Consider the following 19,329-nt stretch of genomic DNA (forward strand, 5'->3'; position numbering starts at 1 on the left):
CTGGTGTTGCAACTTTGTTGTGGGGTTCCAGCCAGCTCCTGGCAGCTAGGGTGCTACTATGAAAGACCACTCTGCAGTAGCAGGGGTCTGTGGCGGCCATCTTGGGAGAAGGGAGCACCTGCACCTTAACACTGGTTGGCAATGAAAAGGCGCTCGGAGACCTAAGTCCAACATCAAAAATGAGGGTGGAAAAAAATGAGGCACGATCAAAAATAGATGGGGAGACTACCCTAGGGCTGACAGGTCCAACAAAGCACATAAACAAGTCTCCCTTGTGGTGAGGGACAAAATGAGCACAATTTGCGAATCTCTAGGGATTTTAGGCTTGGGATCTGATTGTAATATCACAGGTGGGCAGTGTCTGGGCACACAACCATGTTAAATCTTTCCAACAGTCAGCAGTAGACTTTGATTGTCTCAAAACAGTTTTTAGCTATTTTCAGCTATATCACACCCTTGACTCCTATAAAAGTGAACTGATCGAGTTCCCAGACTTTAATCTGCTTGAATCCAAATAGATCATTGAACCTACTGTTGAACTACCTATTTTCCAGGATATATCAGTAGCGTATACTAAGCACCCCTGACCAAATGAGTATGAGAAGAGGAATGTGGGAACATGACATAGGAGAATAAGCTGTTGAAAAATTGCAAGAGGCAAAGATGGTAGCACGTATGTCAGCCATCTCTTTTAAACTGGTGTGATCCAATGCAATTACTTTAGTGGGGCATATGACAGAAAATTGGTGAGTCTTGGATGCACTTGATGTAGTGAGCCCAGGGGCTCCTTCTTTAATAGTAGGTGGGAGTGTCCAAGTATACAAATTTACTGGAGGGGAATACACACTACCTGGACGAGGGTCACCCAATATGCATTTGCCCCTGACCCTAAAGTTACCCTGCTGGGCATAATGGATGAGAGGGAGGGATCAATAGCATGAAGCACACTAGCAGGGATGGGGTTCCTGGTAGCAAACAGGGACATAGCGCGTCACTGGAGGAGTGATATGGTCCCCTCCCTGAGTGAATGGGCTAGAGGTATTGACTATTGTGCAAATGCTGAAGAAATGGTCTACAAGTGGGGGGTGGGAGGATGTGTTTCGAAACACTTAAATATCTGGGTCCTGTTGTGCGATCACAGCAATCAGGCTGTTGAATGTGTGGTAAAACAATATTTGCCCGCTGTAATGCCCTGCATTGTGATATATAATTGCTTACTTTGTATATTTGATTATGTTTTCTGTAATTTAAACAAAATAATAAGATATGTTTAAAAAGAAACTTCATGGCAAATTGGCTGGAAACAAAGTGACTTCCTATGTCAAGCACCGGTTTGTTTCAAGGGAAACAATTGGACGCCCAGACGTCTCAGCATATGCAACTACTTCCTCTATTCTTTGGATATACCAATCAGGATGGAGCACCAGGCCGGACTGGACTGCCGACTGCAGTTTTTAACTCCGACCCGGACCACTGAGCAGGCTCCTTGAGCATTTTATTCCTCAATTGTGGGTTTTTTCAACAGCTTTGTGCGAGAATTATGACAAGGGTAAATGTTGCAGCCTGTTCATAAGAAGGGCCCGATATCAAACCCAACAAATTACAGATTAATTTCCGCCCTTGATGTTGACTGAAAATTCAACATCAATTTACTGCTAGAAGAATCACTTGCCTGGGTGGTTGATTGGACCATAATACATTGCACCAAAATTTGGTATAGATCTCCCCTGAAAGCAATCAACACTATGTTGCCCTATTGCTATTAACTTACAGAAGCCTTTTAAAGCAAGGACCATCTGTATACCTGTTTTATAGACTTTGAAACAGCCCTTGATAGCGTAGATGAAGGGTTACTATGGCATAAACTGGTCAAATCGGGCATTAATACAGTTTTATTACATGCTACAATGGCACAATGTATGCAAGTAAATACGTATATGGTATTTCTATAGCACAAACCTAGCCAAAAGGCAGAAGAGGGCAGTGTAGCACTATACTCAAACAAATGGACTCGGATCAAAACTAGCAGTCCAGCTTTACAGGCAGAATCTGCTTTATACGCTTCTGGAGATTACTGCCATGGGAGGGAGTAAGTTAGGGATTCAATGGTGTGTGGAAAAATACAATTTCTAGTAATAAACTTCTAAGACTCCGTAGAAATTACAAAGCAAGAATTTAGAGAGCGAGTTAATTTATAAATACCTGGGGTCCAGTTTCAAAACCGAGGATCAATTTCTGCGCATGTTACCTCTGACAAAACATGCTGCTTCTTCATTGTTTGCCTTACAGAAATTACCCATGCATCTCAGCTCTGATCGCTCACATACGTAGTTTCAAAGATGATTTTAGGTGTGTGCACGTCCTAACCTACAGACTGGAGGCATCCCCGGGCAATTGTGCACTCTGCTAAAAAAAAAAAACCTTAGTGCAGCCTTTGTCGCTCTTTTGGCCTTCTAGGCTCAACAAGTGAGAGCAAATCGATCTTAAATTCAACCTCGAGGAACAAGTTTTAACCCTGAACCCAGTTGTTCTTGAGTTTTGATGCTCTTTAATAAGAAATGAAGAAAATTGTCTCTGCTCATCTAAAGAAAATACTATTTGCTCAGGTTTTGAAGCTTGTTTAATAAAAGTAGAGCAAATTGTCGCTGCTCAACTTAGGTTTATCACAACAGCAGACTTATGAACCTGACTGATTTTTCACAGTTTTTGCTGTTTTTATATAATGAGGAATACTTTGCCATATTTTGAGCTTATAGTTCAGGCAAATCATTTGTTTAGGCTTATTACAAAATTATCAAAAATAGTGCCCAGAAGAGACAAACTCCATCAGTGGTCCTCTTACAGGAAACTCATTTGGTGGGAACTGCCACTAAAGCACTGGACAGATGGGGGTTTAAAATGATATTGCACTCCGAATTCACTACTGGATCTAGAGGGGTAGGGATACTGATACGAAAGAGCTGTCCGTTAATAATACAGAGCACCCAGAAGGATGATCAGGGGCGCTTTGCAGCACGTTCCTGTCAGTAGGAAGGACGAGCTTACAACCTAGTTTCCATATATGTCCCCCCCTGCGCTCCATACTCTGGCCCTCCCAGCTCTCGGTAAGTTCCTACTCTCCTTACCCCCTGGGGAACAGGTTATAGGAGGCGACTTTAACGCCGTTCTTGACGCCTCCTGGGATAGGTTGCCACCAAGAGACCAAGGTAACCCCATGACACATCTGCGTGACTTCACGGAAGCTCTGGGGCTCATGGACGTTTGGCACGCGCGACACCCCATGACGCGCCAATACACATCACTCAGGAGCCCACAATAGTCTGTCAAGGATAGATTATATCCTTTCATCCCCGACAAGCCTTGAGAGGATCACAGAGATCACACACCTTTTTAGAGGAATATCTGATCACTCCCCCCATATCGGTAACCTACACATCGCATCACACGGGACGTAGACGCATCTATCCAATTTACCCGGGGTACTTGAAGGTCCCGACTATTAGGAAACAACTGCACAAAACCACGAAACATTACTTCGAAGAAAACACACACTCTGTGGCTTCTCCTAGTACTCTATGGGAGGCATACAAGACGGTGTTGCGTGGTCAGGCCATATCCGCAATAACTTCACCCAAACGAGACAAGGCCCAGCAAGTGCTAGAACTTGAGAGCGCAGTTAGCCTAGCCGAAGAACACGCAAGAGCCCAGACTGATGAGCCAACACACACACACACACTAACTTTGGCTAGACAAGCTTACAGGGACTATGCATGGGAGGATGCCAGGGCGAAAGCCCCAAAAACGCAACATACGGTTTATGAGGTGGGGGACAAGGCCGGTAAGTTGCTGGCCTGGCTAGACGAGAAAGAACGTGCTAGTCGCTGGGTGGCTCACTTACACTTAGCTTCTGGGGAGAACATAACGCACCCACAAAACAGATTTGCAGCCTTCGCGTGACATTATGAGGCAGTGTACACACCCACCACAGACGCCCCGGTAAAAGAGAATTTGGCCTTTCTCAAAGATATCCATTTTCCAACTCTGACACCCCAGGACGCCGACGCACTGGACGAGCCACTCACGGTGGATGAAATCACGGCAGCACTTAGTGGGCTGCAATCAGGCAAAGCACTAGGACCCAACGGCATTCCCGTGGAACTCTACAAAACAGAAGCGGAGAAGCTGGGGCCTCCCTTATTAACAATGTATGAAGACAGTCTAAATAAGGGAATACTCCCCAGGGATCCGAGGGACTTTAGTGACGATTTCGAAACCTGGCAAGCCCCCTCAGGACTGCACCTCCTACCGTCCAATTTCACTCCTCAACGTGGAGGCGAAAATATTAGCAAAAGTACTAGCCTCCAGGCTCCAACCGCACCTCATCTCTCATACACTCTGATCAATACGGTTTTATGCCGGGCCGCAATACAGCAATGAACCTAAGACGGCTCCACGGTGTAATGGCCCGAATGTCCACCATCTAAGAATAGGCAGTCATCCTATCATTAGACGCCAGTATGGCCTTTGATCGGGTAGAGTGGCCATTTATGTTCGCAGTGCTGCAACATTTTGGCTTTGGCACCAATTTTCGTGTGTGGGTCCGGTTGCTATATACACAAACCATGGCACACGTAGTGGTCAATGGACGCATATCTGAGGACATTCCTCTGGGGCGCGGGACCAGACAGGGCTGTCTCCTGTCCCTGCTCCTATTTGCCCTGGTGCTTGAGCCCCTCGCGACTTGGATAAGACCCGTCCATCGCAGTCCCCGTATCACCAGGTCGCAAGGGTGGGAGGACCGTATATTACTGTACCCAGATGATATATTACTATACATGACCTCCCCCAGCCGCTCAATTAATTGTTTATTAGATATCTGTGCATCATATGGCAGATACTCAGGCTACATGATTAACTGGGCAAAATCGGTTTTATTTGTCCTCCACGGTCCCCCCCGCGCCTGCCCAGGGGAGTAACGATACAACTCGGGAAAGACGGTTTTAAATACCTGGGCATCCACATTACACCAGACCATACTCAATTCTACGAGCAAAATCTTGTGCCCCCTCTCCTGAGACTTAAAAACGATGTAAAACACTGCCATGCACTACCCTTGACCCTCCTGGGCCGTGCAGCCTTATTCAAGATGATGGCTCTCCCCTGGTTCCTGTACGCCCTACAAAATGCACCTACCCCAGTCCCAAACTCCTATTTCAAAGCCATCGAGGCTGAGGTGGGACTGCTGCTCTGGGGTGGAGCCCCCCCTGCATAGCCCTATCTAAACTCACTAGGAGCTGGTACGATGGTGGAATCGCCTTGCCCAGTATACAACTGTATTACTGGGCCTCACAACTTATAGTAGTGAACCACTGGCTCCATGCCCCGCAGGAGGAACCCGCCCTCCGGCTTGACAGGCACACTCTTGGGGCCGACGGACCCCTGGTGGTGCTTTACAACAAGAACAAAAAAGACTCGTGGATCGGCCCCACTGCACATACAATATTTATATGGTTCGTGGCGCAGCGATCGCTCGGCTGGGAGGGAGTCCTCACCACTCACACCACTGTGGGACACGCCAAAACTAGGTGTGCTCCGCTACAGTAAATGTTTCGCACAATGGGACCTTATTGGTATCTCAAGAATTGGGGACATCTGGAAGAATGGAGAGGTAGTGACGGGAACAGTTTCGCTATACACAAATTAAGCACGCACTTACAAGGGCCATACCCAGAGGTGCCGATCTCCCCGAATCATCGCCACTCGAGGACCGCCTCCTTACAGACCATCTCACTAAAAAAGCCATTTCAATCACTTATCGCAAACTAATCAATAATCAGAAAGATCCCACGCACACCTTACGAGACAAATGGCAGACTGACCTGGGGGACATGGACGACCAGGGCTGGCAAGAAGCTTTGGCGTCCCCGCGAGAGTTGGCAATTCCGTCCCGACTACAGTTGGTGCAATTGAAGATCCTACATAGGACGTACTACACTAGAACCATGCTCCACAAAATCGGTCGGACTGAGACACCTCTCTGTCTGTGGGGATGCGGGACACAGGGCACGTTTTACCACACGCTATGTGACTGTCCCAACATAACACACTATTGGGAGGCAGTCATGGAGACAATTACTCGGGTGTGTGGCTTCGAAGTTCCCCCTGAGCCAAGAAGGTGCCTCCTCAATATATGGGAGCCAACAGACCTCAATCACGCAGCACAGGACTGGGCGACCCTTGGGATTACGCTAGCTAAACGCAATATCGCACAGCATTGGGGCGCGCCCACTGCCCCCCCTACAACAGCACTGGTGTCAAGACATTGATAGAGCAATGGTTATCGAAAAACCAGTCTTCATACACAGAGGGTGTCCCAAAAAGTGGGAACGGGTGTGGGGCAAGTGGCATTCGCTCCGGGGCAATATTTGTGCCCCCGGCGGAGGAATCAGACCCAGACTTAAGCGACTAGCCCACAAGGACTATTAGAGTGCTGCTTACACGCCCGGATCAGGGATCCAGACACTTAGACAAGTTAAGTTATGGAATAAGGCAACTCTGTACAATGTATTACCTGTTAAAATACCCTGTAATGAGTGTATCATGACAATGGACATTGCTAAGTGTAACCAGAACTGTTTTTTGAACTTATGACAATAAAAGGTTTTCAAAACAAAAAATAGTGCCCAAGTGCTGTATGTTAAGATTATATTTATGGTGGCGGAATTCTTGTTGAAATCGCTTATTACACGCGAATTTTCTTTTAAGGAATCCACGTTTCAAGCCTGTTTAGCAATTGATGCACCCTCCCTAATATGAATTGAAGCAAACTGTTTATCCATTCTTACTACACAAGCAGTAAAACAGCGCGAATTGATTTGAATTGCGTTTTGCACCAGTGCAAAGTTTCTTTAGTGCGGCCGCCGCTGAAAGCAGGAAACAGAACTGCATGTTATGTCAAATGTCCAATGAATTGGTCCGACGGATTTTATTGAGGTAAGGAGCTGCTTAAAACTGCCTAATTCGTATTCTTAGATAGCTAAATACTGCCTGTTACCACATGGTGACGCTATGTTCACTCTTTTCACAATTGTCCGAGCATATAACAAACCCTCAATAGAAAACGCGCCTGCAGATGTGTTCCGAAGAGCTAAATTATGTGTTACTCTTGGGATGTCATCAGGGTGTTGTCGTTTCCGCGAAATTTATAATCTAGGTCTCGGACACGTCAACATTGTTAAACTCTCTTAACAGTCACTGTTTAACACAAACACGGACCGGAGGAGGCGCCCTGCAGGTATCTGTGGTTATTACCACTTGAAATCAAGTCCTGGTTTCCAACGTTTATGAATGTAGTGTTTGTTGAATGAAGTCCTAATGTTCAATGAAAGGTTGCTAGAAGCAGGCTTGGGTTTATTGCATTTATTTAACACGAGCCGCTCTGTACTTCTTGGCGTAGACGTGTTGGAGGACAGCACCTCGGCAGCATCTTAACATTGCGTTTTAAGGTTCCAGAGGCAGAGCATCTGTTTCACCGCCCGGGCGCGTTGCGTTTTTTTTTCTGATTGGTCGGTGAAGGAATATTCTAAATCTTAGATTTTGATAAGCGCCGTCAAAGTGGCCCAGTGATTTAAACGCATGCTTCTGACATCTGTGTATGGCCTGGAGGTTCTAATCTTGCGAGGCCTTTCCTCCTTTCGAAGTCGGCGAGACGCGAAAGGTGTTGCACATTATATTAACATCTTTTCTTTACATTATTTACCAATGGAATAGATTTGGTCTAGATGTTACTCTGTTATCTTAAGTTATTCGCATTTGTATGGCGCATATTCTGTCACTAGATTAGCCTCATAGTCATAGCAGTCTGTAGTAACTTTACCCGTGCTGCCATCACAGACCAAATCCGCTTATATCCTTCAATACGTAATTCGTCCTAGCCTCGGTTATTTTGCGTGTTATTATCCAGTTGGCTGCGATTGTACATTTTGGTGTCTGAAAAAATATGGTCAATGAAGGGAGCGACCCACAAAATCTAAGTTAAGCTGTCAGTCTGGTGTTTACTTTACAAGTCTATAGAAGTACTAGAAAAGATTATGTCGCATTGTTATCCAAAATATCGACCTATGGATATATTTGGTTCCTAATATTGACTCCCAAAATATCATCAAGCTAAGTATAGATTTTTCTGTTGAATCCGTCGCGATTACTTTTGTAATTCAGTATTATAATCACTTCATATCTGTAAGTAAATATTTGACTGAAAAAAATGTAGTACAGCAGTCTGGAGTATTATGGGTATTCATATAGCGCCAGCCTACCTGCAGAGCAACCGGGATACAACTCGGGATCATCCACAGAATGTTGGTTGGAAGTGCTTTCCTTCGTTCAGCATTATATTCCTGTTGCGTCTGAGGCCTGTCTCTTCACTGGTGAAACACCTTTCTGTAATGCATACTTGGTTTGAATCGATCCTCTGCCATGTTGAGGAAGTAGATGGTATTCTCTGGTGGTGCTTGTGACCCCACCATCCTTGTTACTCCTGTAACGTATATGGTGCCTATGTGGTATGCACTTTTCATTGATACAAGCCTGACGTAGATAGGTCGGTAGCAGTGTGTTGTCATCTAATCCAGACAGGACCAGTAGTCATGCAGAGGAGGAGCCGTTTGCAATCTATTGATTCGCCAGGCATGTAGAAGGGAACAAAAAAAATATTGTTGCAATTGTCCTATGTATTAACATAAGAATCCATCACAATTACCCATAACAATGTGTTGTCCTTTGCCTATTGTCTAGTTACCATACCACAGGCTAGGAATAGATCTTTTTTATCTTTGGAATCCTCAGATAGGTGACATAGACACCAGTTAGAAATTGTTGACTTTTAAGCTAAGTACCTCGAGGCCTTCCTCTGCAAGATACCTCTGCCACCCATGTTGCTGATGTTCTGCTACCACATTCCCCACAGTAGGAATATTCAATAAAATCGTTGTTGATCAAGATAATAACTTCAGGGCTTCCTTTCAGTAACAATACAAACTACTCCACATCAAACCCCTTAAAACCAGCAGTTTACCACTCCCAGACCGGTAGGCTAGTTGAACATCACGAGAAGACCATCAAAATCGTGCTCTGAAAAGCAGTCCGTCATGATGCAAAAAATTGGGATAAAGTTTTGGCACTAAAACAGTTTGACTTGGGAAGCACGTCCCACGTTCACAGGCTTCACTTCGTTGAATGACTTGCTGAACAACTTCATAACATCCTCGATGTAGCCAAAGAAGAGTGGGAAGGAACAAATAATGAATAACATACAAGCTTTGCATGTGATGTACTTTAAAGATCAAGTGCATAACACCTGCATAATAAGCTCAACTGTTGCATGAAGATAGGTGCAAACAAGGCACACATCTTTCCGTTCTATCCAGGTGGTAAGGTACTTGTTCGACTACCTACCAAGGAGCATACATTTCTGGCCTAGTGGCCTTTGACCATATCAGGTGCTAGATACAGTAGGACCTGTAACATACCAGATATCTCAACCAAATCAAAAACCTCATATTGGAGTATACCATGTGAATTCGCCTAAAAAGTGAGACGATATAGAGACAAATTCTCTGGTGGGCAATAGAGGAAATAAAATCTGTGGAAGTTGCAGGGGCCTGGCAAGATCTGATAGATGGAGATCATCTCATAATGGAGCGAAAACCAGACTGATTCTCTTGATGAGGAAAGTAGGAAATGTCTTTTCCAGCCAGCCCTGCAGAACCACAGTGATTGAACACCAGATCCATTCACATGATGTGGATAAAGTACACATCAAGCCACACCACAATTGGAAGCCAGACAAAAAGCCGTTGCTTAAGAACTTGAGAGTATATTGGCACTACAGATCCTAGAATCCTCTTAAAGTGACTGCACGTCTCCCATTGCCATTGTTTCAAAGTACAATGGTTCTGTTCAATTCTGTATCGATTTATGCAGGTAAACAAAGTATCTAAATTTGATATATATCCAATCTCTTGAGTAGATTAACTGATAGAGAGCGTGGAGCAGGCCTAGTACATCAGTTCCCTTGCCCGTGCAAAGTGTTGCTGACAAATTCCATTCTGGGATCGTCATTGGGTGATAGGATCAAACCTGCTTTTTCCACCCCCTAGGGTCTCTATCATTTCATACTATTGCTTTTCGGGTTGAAAAGTGTCCATGCCACACTCCAAAGGTTGATGGATACCATACTTTATCCCCATCAATCACACTCATCAGCCTACTTGCATGGGTATCATTGTCTTTAGCTGCACGGGGCCAATCTTTTGGGACAAGTAGAGGCTGTGCTTCCTTCTCTCCTGGTGTCTTGTCTTGCATGTAATCCCTCCCAAAAAGTGTTCTCGCTGCGCAACAGATCAAGTAGCTCAGTTACAGCCCGAGTAATGGATTTATACGTCTTCCAGTTGATAAAGTAGAGGCTATACAGAGCATCTCCTCTCCAACTAAAAAAAAATAAGGACTTTCCCTAGCTTTGTAGATTGTTGAACAGTAGGTTCGTGAGAGCAGCTACGAAATCAGAAAAACATTAAATGAAACTTCTGTAGCAATGTGAATGCCAAAGTAACACAGTGGCAGTGTCTTTTTTTGTGGGGCTCTGGCCAGGGCAACCCAGCTCATTCCTGTGCCCAATGGCTCCTGCATGCCTCAGTGCAGTGGTTTGCCTCCTGATATTGCTGGACCACTCTCCTGCCTTCAACACAGTCGACCATCCGACACTCCAATGCACCCGGAGTCTCAAATAGGACTCGCTGGCAATGTCCTTCACTGGTTCTCCTACCTTTTCAACGGACACCAGTTTGGTTACATTGACACCTGCTGATCTCAAAAGCTCCTTATCACCGGTAGAGTCCCCCAGGGCCCCACACTTTCACTTGTCATCTTCGACCTCTACATGGAGCTGTTTTGATACTCTTACCTATGGGCAGAGCACCAGAGTCACCAATATATTGATGATGCACAACTCAAGTTGAATGTCTCCTCTGCTTCAGACAAGCAATGCCTCACACATTACCTGCAAATCATCCAGACCTGGGTGGGATGACCATTGCCTACCTGAAGCCCAACTCAAGCAAGACAGAAGGATTGTTATTTGCTAAGAACAAGAAACAGTACAAATCTGACTCCGTGTCATGATCCTTGATGGCTTCGAACCCCAACTTTCACTGAATGGCGAGTCACTTGGATTCATCCTGGACACCATCCTCAACCTGAAGGAACACATTGCCAAAAACGCAGTGGCCTGGTACCTAGCTCTCTCTTCTAAAGAAACATAAACCCTTTCTTCCAGAAAGCAACAGCAGAAAAGCTGTTCAAGTTGTACTCTCACATATGGATGGCCTTCCAGACTCCACACTAGCGCCTTTCAAAACTAGAGGCCGCAGCACGTTTCATGCAGGGCATGAACAAATATGACCATATCATCCCCAATCCAATGAATCTATTGGCTCACCATGCGGATCTGCACCGTCTTCAAAACCAGCTGCATCATTTACAAAGCCAGCACCCCCCTTATCTTGCAGGTAAGCTCACCATCTCTGTTGGTTCCCTGCACACCCACAGACAGAACACCATCAGACTGCAGCCTGAAGTGAAAAAAAGGCATCCGGCCTTTTTATAGTTATGCACCCAGGAAATGGAACAACATCCCTGTATCACTGATTAACTTTTTGCTTGTCTAGGAGCCTGTAACACGCTATGTTGCGTTTTGGCTCGGTTCATGTTGTAGAAATACTATATTTATACATACATATATGTGTAGCAGATGCTCCAAGTGGAGGAGAGAATTCCCAGATGGGCAATGGAGGATATGTTAAATCCCCATTCCAGTTAGAGTATGCACCCGGTATACCTGCGCTCATCCAAATGAGGAAGCAAAGGTGGGCAAAGCAGTTTTTACCCTTCTAATCAAATCTATCGGTTTCAGCCAGGAGTTCTGGGACATGGAACGGGAAGTGACTCAGAGATGTATGCCATGGAGAAAGTAAACTGAATGCCAAAGCAACACAGTGGCAGGGTCTTTTTTGTGGGGGTGTGGCCAGGGCAACCCAGCTCATTCCTGTGCCCAATGGAAATCCACCAAGGAGAGAGCGGCAGGGCTTCTGGGAGTGTACATTAATGGGAAATGAGGGCAGTCTTCCAGAGTTGGTGGTCCCATGTGAAAGAGCTATAAATACACCTGCCATCCCCTCAGTCAGAGAGAAGACCATGGTTTCCAGCAGATGCTCTGATTGCTGCATTTATGTGTGTCTGGCCAGTGGGAACCCGGGTAGAGAGGGGGCAGTATGTGTTCTTTAGGAAGGGAGTGGACTGAGAGGGAGAAGGCTTTGGTTTCCAACAGGTTCTGTGATTTTGCTGCCTTCACCTTTCTCAAAAACCGTATGGAAACCAGACTAAGGAAGAATAAAAGAGGACAAAAGAAATGTAGGTTGTACTCTGTTGGAAAGCGAAGGCAGGGCATTTGTCTTAAATTGACATTAAGGAGTCATGGAAAAAGCTGTAAAGGAATAACCTTATTTTGCATAAAAAAGGAAATGGGCCTCTGTGAGGTTCAGCCTCTGTTGTGCCCGTGGTTCTGTGCCTCCCAGTATAACGAGTTGTTTCTGCCTCTTTACAGTCAGAATGCGAGTGAGGTGCGTGCATAAAGATAATTCTCCAATGCAGGACGTTCTTGTCAGCTCTCCAAAACTTTAGTGGAGTAGTGTGTGGTAGTGTGACTGGAGAAGGATATGAGGGAGGGATCGGCATTGTTTCCCAGCTATGCAGATCATGCCCTTTTCGCACCCTCTCATGGGTCGGGTAGAACCCTTGAAGCTTCTCCCCTACACTACCGGGATCCTGAGAAACCAGATGGTGCTCCCAAGATAACTGCTGAGAATGAGTTGAGCGAAACATTCGTCTCCTCATGTTTTGGGTTGAGTGAAGCACTACATAGCAACTTTCATAACTGTGGAACGAGTTCTTCAATGCAGTGTTTGAGAGCGCGACCCAGTGAATTCATCAGAATTGTTCTCTTTTCTAATTTGTTGCTACTCTTTTACAAAGAAGCTATTATAACTCTGGTACAACCCCTTCATGTTCTTCCCAATTCACATGCGATTTGCTTTATTTGATAGAGCTTTGAGTTTTAAGCGATTTTTGTTTTGTTTTGTAGATCTGGACAACAGTGAAAAAAACGAAAATCTAAAGTTCAGTATTGTAGCTCGACTTCCTGAGGTAAATGTATTACATTTTCTAGCACATTTTTCAATTTGGATATTTTGTGGTTTGTACTTAAATATTTTGTGAACTTTATTGCACAAAGTGAACAAAACCGAACAAAATGCATCCAGCATGCACATCATTTTCATCTATTCGGATCTCGATATATAATCTCAATATTGTATATTTCATTATGCATTTGCCAGCCCATAGTTTTCCCGCCATCATCCCCAAATCCTAGAGTGTTTGCAAGGACATCATCCCTTGGCAGCATAAATGCGTTCCACAGTGTACTTAAATGTTTTTAAACTAGAAATTCAACTAACTGTTTTCTGCACTTAATTGCATGATTGTACTTATCAGTTTTCACTGTGACAGTACTGCATAATCAATCAATCATATAATTTGTAGAGCGCACTACTTACCCGTGAGGGTCTCCAGGCGTGGGGGGGAGAATGCTGCTACTGGTCGAAAAGCCAGATCTTGAGGAGTCTTCTGAAGGTCAGCAGGTCTTGGGTCTGCCGTGGGTGGGGAGGGTGTTCCAGGTCTTGGCTGCGAGGTGGGAGAAAAATCTGCTTCTGGAGGTCGCTCTTCGGATGCGGGGGACTGTGGCGAAGGCGAGGCCGGCGGAGCAGAGCTGGCGTGTGGGGGTGTAGAAGCTGAGTTGTCTGTTGAGGTACGCTGGTCTGGTGTTGTGGAGTGCCTTGTGTGCGTGGTTGAGGAGCTTGAAGGTTATCCTCTTGTTGACGGGGAGCCAGTGCAGGTCTCTCAGATGGGGTATTGTTGGACTTGGCCCTTTTTGCAGGTTCACCCCTAAACTTTTGGCATTTTTCCCAGCCTTTTCTCGGTGCAGCGTTAGTTGTTTTAGGCCTCTAGGCGCTTTTACACTGCTGTTCAGTATGAAGTGCATGCGCTCTGTGTTAGATTTGGTGAGATTGGCCTTCCCTCCCATAGGGATGCATTGGGGATTCCCTGCTAAGTCTGTGTCAGTGGTCAGTCCTGTTAGGGGAGGAGCAGTGAGGCCAAGTCTAGTATGAATGAAATCGTGAGAATGAATGCTGCGCAATGGTGTGCGCAGATCCGTTATGACTATATGAGAAATAGCACACAGAAAGGCCAACTTCTAAAAGTGGTATTTGCCTACCTGCCTGATGTGTATTGGCTGTCTGGTTTTGGAAGGTCAGGGCAGACTGAGCCAGACCTGGGTTGAATAGAGAGGCCTGCTTTGGAGTATGGGGAGGGGTGACTCTTTGATCCGAGCAGGGCTGTGCCTGGCAAAGTAAATGATGGCTCCACCTCCCACTGTGTGTCTGGTGGTGGGCCCACTCTCCCTGAAAGGGAGGATGCAGTCTCGTAAATAAAGTGACCCAAGTCGACACCAAACTGGTTCTGGCCGGGTCGAAGGATTTGTGACTTTCTCAAGAAAAAAGACTTTTGGTAGGATAAGTAAAGGGGCTGAGACCCCATGAGGTTGTTCAGTTCCAGGATGCCATGATGCTGTACTAATCCTGCTGGGGCGTGCTGCTGGGGCCCAGGAGGGCTGCCTCCCTGGGCCCTGCATTGCCCCTTCATTGCTAAAGACTCATCTAAGGACTTCTGGACCCTGGGAGCGCTGTGCTCTATTTCTTTTGCCTTCCCTGAAGGAGGAGAGCCTGAGGGCTGCGCAGCGCGTTGCTGCAGCCCTGGAAGAAGGCACCCCGGTGAGAGAGAGAGATTCCTCGTGATGAGGGAAACGGCAGGTGCCCACCCGGCTTTATATTCGAAATCAAGAGGGAGCCTACCCTCATTGCTGCATTTCGCTTTTATTAATTTGCGGGTGCCCACCCCGCGTTGCCGGCAAGAAATCACCGCTGTGGCCCGAGCCGCTAATAGAATTTCTTCCGAGCCGCTGCCCAGCGCGACCCGGAAGGTTGTGTTCCCGTAGGCGGGGCTTCCGGGAAGGTAGGGAAGCCCCGTGAGTTTAGAGGCCGGTGTGAGTGGTGGCGCGGGGCTCCCATGCGTGAGGGGGAGCCCCGTGGTGGCGGCCGAGGAAAAGAGAAGTCCCGGATCCCAAGAGGGGGCCCGGGTGAAGTCTGAGAGAGCCCAGTTGAAGAGCCGTGAGGCCGGTCCCCGCAGTAGAGAAGAGAGCCCTACGTGCCAGCTGCAGAGTGCCGCCGGATCCCCAGCGAGGCTCTGAGAGAGAGGGCCCCACCTGTGGAGGAGAGGAGACCCAAAGCGGCGCCAGTGAGCCCGGTGAGTGGGGGCTCGAGTTGTGTAGTGTCTGAGAGAGGCACAGAGTCTGAACGGCCCCGTCTGGCAGCGGGCCACTCCAACGCTAGAGGGGCAGTTCTTGTTGTGCAGCAGAGAGCCCTGGAGGGCTCCGTGTTCTTGTCCTGGCCATTTTCATGAGCAGTCCCGCCGTCGCAGGCCGATCCAACGAAGGGGTCATATTTGTCTCCAAGGGCCCCGAGGAACCTGTGCTGTTCCCCGTGCGATTCTCGAGTTGGCGATTTTCCCAGCTGCCCCACCGGATAGTGGGCAGCTGCACCGATGTGGGCGATATTGTTTGAGAGCCCCAGTGAAGCCCCAAGGGCGTAGTCGTGCCAGGCCCCCCCCCCACCCATGATTTTCAGCTGCACCGCACCAGCTGCAACATAGTGCACATTTGTTCTAAGGGCACACTGCGTGCCTAGTCCCACGTTCATCCTCACCGCTGCCCAGCAAGTAGTGGGCAGCTGCTACGTTTGGGCTATCTGTTCTTTGAGGGCATTATGGTGTGAGATGGGAGTGAGACGCACTCCCCTGTCCCAGTACTTCTACAGCTGCGCAGCACTTAGTGCCAGCTGCAACGTATAGGTCTGCGCAATTGCGCCCATGGATTCTGCTGCCTTGGCAGCCGCCCTGACATTTTGGACAGAGGGCATTTGAGCCCCTTTGAGAACGCCAGTTGGCCAGGGGGGACAGTTAGGTTTATATGGCGCCAGGCCCTAATGTGATGTATGTGGTGCTAGGAAATGTGATGCAGGTATTATGATTTACGCACCCTGTGTTTTTTCACTATTGTGGTTTTATGATTATGAGGTTGTGCATACTGTGCTCATGTTTGAGTTATCCTCTACTGTGGGTGGTGCAAGTGAGATTATTTCCTAACTCTGGATTATGTAGGAGGTTTATTGCACAATGGGTTAAGGCATATGTATTTTATGCCTAGTGTAATGATGACTGCATAATATGATTTATGATGGCCTAATGTGTTTTATACTTGCGGGGTCTATTGCCTCAAGTGATGTTTGGATAAGGTAGTATGCTGACGATGCCCATGGCATCCTGTGATTTATTTCCTACTGTGGTTTGTGCTGTTGAGGTTATTCCCCAACATGAGTTACGCATAGGAGGTTATAGTCTGATATGTTTAGACTGATGAGAAGATTGCATAATGTGTTTAGGCTTATGAGGTTGGCGCAGAATATATTTCTCGCCTGATGTGATACTGTGTGTAATATGATTTATGGTTACAGGGTGATGCTGAGTACAGTGGTTGCCAGTAATTACTGGTTGTGTTCTATGTTTATTCTGTACGTCCTTACTTTTACTATTCTTACTAAGTGATGGCTCTGACAGTGGTCCTTGTGGCCCTGTCATATGTATATAACCCCCTGTAAATATTGCCCAGTGCCAGTTGGCACAGTGTATATTGTGTGTTCACTATCCTAATGTATTTTATGATAATACAAAGGCTATTTTTATATATAACCTTTTGTGGAGTTCCTTTTTGTGGTGTGCCTAGTATGTTGTTCCTGTGTGTGTGTTGCGTAAACGCTTTACACATTGCCACCGGGATAAGCCTGACTGCTCGTGCCAAGCTACCAAGGGGGTGAGCAGGGGTTATCTTTGGCGTGTAACTCCCTTGCCCTGACTAGAGTGGTGGTCTCTGTCTGGCTTTGGCGCAAGCCTTAGCCAACCAGAGATCCCATTTCTAACAGGTGTGATGTGGCTGCGGCGAGGGATGTTGCGGATCAGGCGTGCAGAGGCGTTCTGGATGCGTTGCAGACGTCTCAGGAGTTTGGCCGAGGCTCCTGCGTAGAGGGCGTTTCCATAGTCCAACCTGCTGCTGACGAGGGCCTGGGTGACCGTTCTTCTCGTTTCGGTGGGGATCAACTTGTAGATCCTGCAGAGCATGCAGAGGGTGTTGAAGCAGGAGGAAGAGACTTTGTTGACCTGCTTAGTCATGGAGAGGGTGGAGTCGAGGATGACCCCTAGGTTGCGTGCGTGGTCGGTGGGTGTTGGAGCTGTTCCTAGTGCAGTCGGACACCAGGATTCCTCCCAGGCGGAAGGGGTGTATCCCAGAATGAGGACCTCCGTCTTGTCTGAGTTCAGCTTCAGTCGGCTGTTCCTCATCCATTCGGCGACGGCCTTCATTCCTTCGTGGAGGTTGGTTTTGGCGGTGTGGGGGTCTTTGGTGAAGGAGAGGATCAGCTGGATGTCATCTGCATAGGAGATGATGTTGAGGTCATGTAGTCGGGCGACGTGGGTGAGAGGTGCCATGTAGATGTTAAACAGCATTGGGCTGAGGGATGAGCCCTGGGGTACTCCGCAGATGATCTCGGTGGCTTCGGAGCGGAACTCCCTCTGAGGCGGAAAGCCGGAGGTTTTGGTAACTGCTCACGCACTTTTTTAAAACTGTCACTTTTGTTGATTTTAATAACAAAAACTAATCTGGGCTCACCTGTGTGAAAGCGCTGCCACTACGCGCTAGTATGACCCTCCAGATTGAGACGAAAACGCCCTCACCGCCAGCGCGGCAAAGGTGTAGCCACGCCCATTGCGAGGCCACGCCCACCAATTGACCGAGTATATAAACGCTTGAAAGCGCTACGATCACCACTGTCCTGAACTCCCTCTGAGGCGGAAAGCCGGAGGTTTTGGTAACTGCTCACGCACTTTTTTAAAACTGTCACTTTTGTTGATTTTAATAACAAAAACTAATCTGGGCTCACCTGTGTGAAAGCGCTGCCACTACGCGCTAGTCAGACCCTCCAGATTGAGACGAAAACGCCCTCACCGCCAGCGCGGCAAAGGTGTAGCCACGCCCACTGCGAGGCCACGCCCTCTACAACTATTACAAATGTGCCGACCTCCCCAGCGCAGCGGACGAGCGCAGCGGGAGCGCCTAAGGCAAGCCCGTCTGCGCCCGTCCGCGCACGACCGGGCCTAGGGCCAGAACCCCTGCCTGAAACATCCTACCCTAATGTAAGCTACTCACGTAGAGAACTACTAAGCCTTAGACCCCCCACCCCCTCCTGTGACTACATCCATGACTTTAATGGACCTTTCACTCGCTGCTCTCTATGCAAGCCAGCCCAGCTCACGCTCCCTACAAAACCTATCAAACCCGCCACCCTTAAACTTGCCTCACTGAACTGTCGCTCACTTCCGAAACATGCGACACAGATTACCCATCTCCTAGAAGATCAGGAGATAGATATACTCTTCCTCACGGAAACGTGGCTCGGTCCACACTCTCAATCAGATATGGTTCTAGCAACACCACGGGGCTACTGTATTCAGTCCCTACCCCGCCCTCTAGGCAGAGGTGGCGGTGTAGCCATCATCCATCGAGAACATCTCCACTGCAAAACCCACGATGCGCAGATTACCGACGCAGAAAGTCTGCATTTCACCTTTAAACTTAACCCAACCAATTCACTAACAGGACTTCTTGTTTACCGCCCCCCCGGCTTCCCAGGTCCCTTCGCCTGTTCTCTTCTAGACTTAGTTACAACCCAGGCCCATTCCCTATCAAACTTTATGATAGTCGGGGACCTGAACATCCATCTAGAAGACCCGGCAGACTCGGTAGCCAATGATCTGATCCAAGACCTAGCGGCTCTCGACATCCGCCTACTAAACTCCGGAGCCACCCACATCAAGGGCCATCTATTGGACCCGGTGTTTACCAGCTCTCCCTCGATGCTAGCGAAGGAGGCCCTTCCCCTCCCTTGGACAGACCACTTCCTTGTCCCCTTCCAATTACCTGGAATCTTCAGGAAACACCGAATACCTCCCACCTACAGTAAGGACAGGACCTGGTCCAGACTCCCCATGGAA

The 19,329-nt window shown here is 47.4% G+C and overlaps 1 protein-coding gene across 2 annotated transcripts in view; it reads left to right on the forward strand.

Annotated features, from left to right (window-relative positions):
• The window catches only part of GSAP (gamma-secretase activating protein), a 762,740-nt gene that overhangs the window by 698,068 nt on the left and 45,343 nt on the right, over positions 1 to 19,329 (forward strand). For both annotated transcript variants that reach the window (XM_085654015.1, XM_085654016.1), the window contains one exon: positions 13,196 to 13,257. In XM_085654015.1, the coding sequence (XP_085510141.1) occupies positions 13,196 to 13,257 (62 nt within the window). The remainder of the gene's footprint in view (positions 1 to 13,195; positions 13,258 to 19,329) is intronic.

This window comes from Triturus cristatus, chromosome 4_1 (genome assembly GCF_964204655.1).
Source record: "Triturus cristatus chromosome 4_1, aTriCri1.1, whole genome shotgun sequence".
Classification (NCBI taxonomy): domain Eukaryota; kingdom Metazoa; phylum Chordata; class Amphibia; order Caudata; family Salamandridae; genus Triturus; species Triturus cristatus.